The sequence below is a fragment of the Ictalurus furcatus genome, chromosome 3, assembly GCF_023375685.1.
Source record: "Ictalurus furcatus strain D&B chromosome 3, Billie_1.0, whole genome shotgun sequence".
NCBI lineage: Eukaryota > Metazoa > Chordata > Actinopteri > Siluriformes > Ictaluridae > Ictalurus > Ictalurus furcatus.
This window is the reverse complement of record NC_071257.1, coordinates 32,307,401-32,314,965: the sequence shown is the minus strand read 5'-3', so window position 1 is coordinate 32,314,965 and position 7,565 is coordinate 32,307,401. Positions and strand designations below refer to the sequence as shown.

Below are 7,565 nucleotides of genomic sequence, written 5' to 3'. Positions count from 1 at the left end.
GGTGTGCTGTGGTATCTGGCACCGAGACTTTAGCAGCAGATCCTTAAGTTGCGAGTTGGAGCCTCCGTGGATCGGACTTGTTTGTCCAGCACATCCCACAGATGCTCGATCGGATTGAGATCTGGGGAATTTGGAGGCAGATTCAACACCTTGAACTCTTTGCCAAACCATTCCTGAACTATTTTTGCAGTGTAGCAGGGCACATTATCCTGCTGAAAGAGGCCAAAGCCATTAGGGAATACCGTTGCCATGAAGAGGTGTACTTAGTCTGGTGTACTGTACTTGGTGAACAATGTTTAAGTAGGTCGCACAGTACGTGTCAAAGTAACATCCACATGAATGCCAAGACCCAAGGTTTCCCAACAGAACATTGCCCAGAGCATCACATTGCCTCTGCGGCTTGCCTTCTTCCCATAGTGCATCCTGGTGCCATCTCTTCCCCAGGTAAGCAACACACGCACCTGGACATCCACAAGACCAGGCCACCTTCTTCCATTACGCCATGGTCCAGTTCTGATGCTCATGTGCTTATTGTAGGTGGTGGACAGGGGTCAGGATGGGCACTCTGACCGGTCTGCAGCTACACAGCCCCATATGCAGCAAGCTGTAACGCACTGTGTACTACAGTAGCTCTTCTGTGGGATCGGACCAGTCGGGCTGGCCTTCGCTCCCCGCGCGCATCAGTGAGCCTTGGGCACCCATGACCCTGTCGCCGGTTCACCGGTTGTCCTTCCTTGGACCACTTTTGGTAGGTACTAACCACTACACACCGGGAACACCCCACAAAACCTGCCATTTCAGAGAAGCTCTGACTTAGTCGTCTAGCCATCACAAGGAATGCAAAGGAAAGTTATATAATGTAAGGGAATGGAATTTAAAGAAACAGAATGCAAAGGAACGGAATGGAATGTAAAGGGGTAGATCAGAATGTAAAGAAACAGAACAAAAAGAAACCGGTATAAAACATAAAGGAACAGATCATATTAGTCCTGTAAAGTAAAAAAAAAACAATTTAAATGAACAGAACATAAAAGAAAAAAAAAATGTAAGTGAATGTATTGTAAAGGAACAGAACGGAATGTAAAGGAATACAACAGATTGTTAGAGTAGTATGGAAAGAAACAATGTAAATGAACAGAAGGTAAAGAAACAGAATGTAAAAGAACAGAACAAAGAAACAATGTAAAGGAATGGAACAGAACGTAAAGGAATGGAAAGGAATGGAAATGAAAGTAAAGGAATGGAACAAAGGAGCAGAATGAAAAACAGATTGTAAATGAATGGAACAGAATGTAAAGAAACAGAATGTAAAGGAACAGAATGTAAAGGAATGGAACAGGATTTAAAGAAACAGAATGTAAAGGAATGGAACAGAATGTAAAGAAACAGAATGTAAAGGAACAGAATGTAAAGGAATGGAACAGGATTTAAAGAAACAGAATGTAAAGGAATGGAACAGAATGTAAAGAAACAGAATGTAAGCGACCAAAACACATCCTCATGCTAGTACAAATGGGTTAGGCTCTGGGAGTACTAACGCAAAAACACTGCACTATATACACACAACACACGATCACAACCAAAAAATACATATCACAACAAACTGTTCAGTGGGAAAAATAGGATTTTATTGCAACACGTGTGTGTAGTAGCAATACAAACCTTCATTTACAAAATAAGAAGTCACTGAATCAAACAAACAAGCATATTAGTGCTAAAAAAAACAATAACAACAAAAAAAAAAAACAATATAAACAGCAAAATAACTGGCACATTTCAGACAGCAACAATTTCACATCTTCCTCTTCTGGGTGCTGATGTATAACACTACAAAACAGGAAACATGCATTAGATAAAGAAGTTACATGACAATTTAAAACAAATGCAGAATAAAAAAAATTAGATAGAACTTAGCATAAGTTTATAAAGTCGCTGAGTAAACCTGCTGGGGAAACCAACTTCTGGTCCAGAATGCCCGTTTGTGAGTTAGTCATTTTAGAGACACTCTACAGGTCACCTAAGACCCTGGGGGTGGAGCTTCGTGGACATGGGTGGGAGCTCAAGTAGTTTAAAAAACTAATCTAAAAAGACTAATCTTACCAAATGCGCCTTTAAAGAATGAATTATTGCATTTTGTAGAAACCCATTTATACTTACATTTAATGTTGTGGAACAGCCACGAAACTGAACTAAAACTTGACCATATCGGTCATTACAAACAATTTAAATCTGTTTATAGAGCGTCCATCGTGTACATTTCAGCAAGACGTGCATGTTGTTACTATAGAAACGATAACGCATGTTTGTAACCTCGCTATATTTTTTCCCCTGGCAATTCCTGACTCGTCAATAACTTCGAATATGAAACACAATCCAATTCCATGCAGAGGCTGAATTTTTCACCACGTACCATTGTTTCCTCTGAGAAATGCATCTCCGTACTTATTCTTCAGCTGACCGTTGACGTACTCCTCCGTCTGCTCCACTGCGATGTTCATGTAGCCGTCGAGGCAAGCAAGGACACCTGGAGAAGAACACGGAGGTTCAGATGAGGAAAAACCTTACACAACCTTCATATAACCGGCTTTCGGATGAGATGTGAAACCGAGGTCCTGACTCTCTGTGGTCATTAAAAATCCCAGGACACTTATCGTAAAGACTAGGGGTATAACCCCGGTGTCCTGCTGAAATTCCCACCATTGGCCCTTCTCCATCATGGCCCTCTAGTAATCTCCATCCCTGATTTGGTGACATCACTCTCTCCTCTCCGGTAATAGCTGGTGTGTGGTGGGCGTTCTGGAGCACTATGGCTGCCATATAAAAGCGCTATATAAATGTAACTGCATTCAAATAAGCGAGGAGCACAACAAACATATTGGCTGAACTGAATGTTTGGCTTTAGAAACAACCAGCCCAGTGTATTCAAGTGTACTCCTTACTTATTATCATTAGGGGCTTAAAGCATTGACGACAGCACCCACACATAGCTACACCGACCTGACACAAACCAGACCGATTCTGCACACGGCTGCTTCTCAGATTTAGGCGTGTTCAATTTACGTAATTAAAGCGGTAATTTCTTCTTTTTCTGCGATGCTATATTTTATAAACCTGACACTCCTGGCACTGAAGTAAAACATTTTCCTCCGAGATCAATCTTTCTTCTTAAACGCCGTGTTCGAGTTGTCGTCCGGACCGTACTCAAGACCTTATGGCCGTTATGTTTATTATAATGTCATCCTCTACAGCTGCGGTCTGTCACCCTGCCACTCGTTTATTGTATCGTACCGCATTGGATTTTACGTGGTCAGGATTATCATGCTGCATCATGGTCCTGGAGAGAAACGACATTTCATACCACTGTGTCAGATGGACAACCCCTGGCAAACATTATGGAATCGCCACACTTATGTTCACATAGCTGAACATTCTGGCTTCGTGGAACATATCTCAAACAAATTAAATTGTTTTAATTAATGACGGTTTTTTTCCAGATAAAGTAGAGGAAAAAAATATAATTTAAAAAAAAAAAAAAAAAAATTTCACTCAATGTTGAGGAAAAAATTATGGAATCAACAAAAAATTTAAATCTCAATTAGCACTTTGTTGCTCCTCCTCAGGCTTTTATGATGGCTGGAGATCTTTGAGGCGTGGACTTCACTAATGAAAAACAATATTCGCCATCAAGCTGGTTCCAACTTTCTCGAACAATGGTTGACGGATCAGCTTTGCAGGATGGAGCCTTGTCATGGACCAATTTTTTTAAATTTCAACCATAAATTTTCACTGGGATTGAGATCCGGACTGTTTGCTGGCCAGGTCATTGAGTTGATCTGCCTTTCCTGAAGAAAAGCTTTAAGACTCTTTACTCTGTGGTAAGATGCATCATCATCATCCTGAAAAATGACTTCATCATCATCATTAAAACTATTTATTATCGATGGAATGAGAAAAAAAAGTGTCCAAAATTTCAGTGTACACCTGTGCATTGACTGTTGAGGTCTCCCCTGGTCCTTTACCTGACAGGAAACCCCGTATCATAAATGAGTGGGGAAATTCGATTGTTTTCTTCAGACAGTCATCTTTATATGTTTCATTAGAACGGCACCAGACAAAAGTTCCAGCCTCGTCTCCTTGGCCAGTGCAGAATCGTGATTCATCACTGAATATCTCTTTCATCCGATCATCCACACTCCATGACTGCTTCTCTTTAGCTCACTGTGACCTTGTTTTCTTCTGTTTAGGTCTAAGTGCTGGTTTTTGTGCGGCTTTTCTATACGTAAATCCCATTTCATTCAGCTGATATCTCACAGCTCTGTCACAAGCACTGACTCCTGTTTCCTCCCATTTGTTTTTCATTTGTTTTTCTATTTTCAAGCCGTATCGCTTTGACTTTTCTATCCTGACGCTTTGACGTCTTTCTTCGTCGACTCGTACGTTTTCCTTTTATAACCTTCCGATTTTGTTTATACTCGCACCAAATTATAGACGCAGCTGACTGGGAACAACCTGGGAACATCTTTTGCCAGACTCCGTGTCGGATTTCCTTCTTGAAGGAGTTTTATAATCCTCTCCATTGTTTCAACGGACAACTCTCTTGTTGGTTGTTGCGATGTTTCCTTTCAAAAAGTCCAAGCTATAGGTCTGTAAGCACTCTCTTTAAACTACAGACTAATTAGCATTTTTAGACTTGTGCTGGTCTTTGTTTTAGAAATGCAAATTACCAACCAATTCCATCATTTTTTCCTCTACTTGATCTGGAAAAAAATATGCCATTAATTAAAGTAATTTCACTTAACTTGTTTAAGGTATATTTTATGAAAACAGAAAGTTCTGCTATTAAACAAAAATTGGTTTGTGTCATATCTGTGATTTTTTTTTTTTTTTTTTTTTTAAATTGCTACAAAGTAAATAAGTCAGGTGAACATCCTCTAAGTGTGGTGATTCCATCATGTTTGCCAGGGATTGTAATGGCTGTTAAGATCCCCTTACAGATGCATCTCAAAAAATGTGAATATTGTGGAAAAGTTAGTCCCCCCCGTAATTTAATTAAAAACGTGGAACATATCATCTTTACACATAAAGTGAAATATTTCAAGCCTTTTTTGTTTTGTTTTGTTTTAATCTTCATGATTACGGCTTACAGCTCACGGAAATCAAAAGTCCATTATCTCAAAATATTAGAATAAAGAATTTATAATATAGAAATGTCGACCTTCTGAAAAGTATGTTAAAGCAACCTGGGCTTCCAGAACACCTCAGCAGTGCCACAGGTTGATTGTCTCCATGCCACGCCACATTGATGCAGTAATTCGTGCAAAAGGATTAAAGCCCCGACCGAGTATTGAGTGCATAAATGAACATACTTTTCAGAAGGTCGACATTTATTTCTGTATTATAAATTTTTTATTCTAATATTTTTTGCGATACTGGATTTTTGATTTCCATGAGCTGTAAGCCGTAATCATCAAGATTAAAACAAAGAAAAGCTTGAAATGTTTCACTTGATGTGTAATGAATATAGAACATATGAAAGTTCCACTTTTTGAATTAAATTACAGGGAATTTTTTTTTTTTTTTTTTTTTTTACATTTCTACGATATTCTCATTTTTTTGAGATACACCTGTAGATCATCCACAGGCAATCTTCACCTCTGTAATCCACTCCAGAGTTGAGCTTCACCACTACTGGCCGTCCAATGATCTGCTTCAGGAAGTCACTTGGGGTCTGCTTGCGTACACTCATTTTTACTAAAGGAGAAAGAAAAATATGATCATAATCATAAAATCAATATACCAATATACAGTGAGTTATGGTGCATTACACAATGCATAAACTCAGCAAATGTCATTTACACACTGCACATTCACATTACAGTGTGTGGAGAAAGAATAAATTCTATATAATCTAGCTTTGCAATGCAATTATTTGTTCCTTAACTTCACGCTAATTATAACTGTAACGTAATGGATGTTTTAGAATTACAACAGTTAGCTGTTCCGTTCAATTTAGCACGCTAACACCCTTTATCCTCACCTGTATTCCGACAAATCTAGCCTTCTGTCACGTGATTGGCTAGTTTTTCAAACGCAACTAGCATACCGCCAATCATATGCTAGATAGTCTTAATACCGGAAGCGGCGTTTTGTCGGAATACAGGTAGGAGAAGAAAAAACAAGAAAAAAACGTTCTCCGCATATGAATGCGACAAATTGAATCTGCTATAATGATAGAATATGTATAAATGCGGCTGAACTATAGCTCTAAATATAGTTCTGCTAAAACCCAAACATAATAAAAGCTAACTATGCTGTAAGGTTTGTTAATACTTACGTCTGTTGCTATGCTAGCTCCAACGTTTACTGCACGTCTTGGTGAACTGTAGCGCTGACGGTGTTCAGCCAATCGGCTTTTAGGATTAAAATAGAGTACGGATGCCGTCACGGGACAATGCAAAACGCATTTCATTAAACATGGCTGGAGAAGTATTGCTTTCTCGTTAAGGACCGTAAAGCAACATCTTCGCGTTATTTGCTGTGTGCTTGTGCTTGTTGACATAAATTATTCACTCAAACTGTCCTTGTTATTCAGCATATATATATACTAAATAATTCAAAGAAACATGTAAAGGATGATTTCAGGATTGTGCCCTTGTAACTCTTAATTAAACTTTAGTGTTTATCAGTTTTCACCACTGAATCTATGAAAACACACATTTAACAATTCAAAAATGTATTACCCCATATCATGCAACAAACTCAATCTCTTTTTAACATTTTTCTACATCGACTGCTCTCTGCTCTTAAATATGTAACAGTTTAGAGCGCATCTTTTAGCATATATTTACGGTTTAACTAGCACCTGTGCTAATGGTATTATCACCTAAAGGACATCGTAAAGATTCATTTTACTTTTCAACTATAATTTGCATACACTATATCATCGAAAAATATCATTGAAAATTAAGAAGAAATGAGGCAACTTTCCCTTCTCATGATCTTCAAGAAATGTCCTGTTGAACTTCTGGAATATTCCAAATATTTCATAGGGGTGAATTTGTTCAGGTAATAAGGTTGAGCAAATGTTCATTAAAATGTAAGTTTTTCATAACCTACAATGTATGATCTATGGGGAAAGGATGTCTAAAGTATGTTATGTTAAACGGATTCACACATAAATGCACAAGTAATAAGATTTAAAACGTATCGTGGGGTTCAATTCCCGCCTCCGCCCTGTGTGTGCGCGGAGTTTTCTCGCTGTGCTTCGGGGGTTTCCCCCAGTTACTGTGGTTTCCTCCCCCAGTCAAAAGACCTGCGCTGTAGGCTGATTGGCATCTCTAAATTGTCCATAGTGTGTGATTGTGCCCTGTGATGGATTGGGACCCCATCCAGGGTGTCCCACAACTTGTGCCCCGAGTTCCCTGGGATTATTCTCCAGACTCCCCCTTGACCCTGTGTAGGATAAGCGGTATGTATGTATGGATGGATGGATGGATGGATGGAAGTGATTATATGTGATTTCTAGTTATAGTGGCCTGTTTTAAGATCTATGTGCTGTAAATTTT

The 7,565-nt window shown here is 38.9% G+C and overlaps 1 protein-coding gene across 1 annotated transcript; it reads right to left on the bottom strand.

The window, feature by feature from the left end:
- Window positions 1-1,606: 1,606 nt before the first annotated feature.
- lsm6 (LSM6 homolog, U6 small nuclear RNA and mRNA degradation associated) lies at window positions 1,607-6,431 on the bottom strand. Its single transcript, XM_053622085.1, has 4 exons — window positions 6,335-6,431; window positions 5,653-5,751; window positions 2,411-2,524; window positions 1,607-1,827 (listed from the first exon to the last, which is right to left on the bottom strand). Exons 2-4 carry the CDS (start codon window positions 5,744-5,746, stop codon window positions 1,793-1,795), a joined length of 243 nt encoding a protein of 80 aa, XP_053478060.1. The 5' UTR covers window positions 5,747-5,751; window positions 6,335-6,431; the 3' UTR covers window positions 1,607-1,792.
- Between the last annotated feature and the right edge of the window lie 1,134 nt (window positions 6,432-7,565).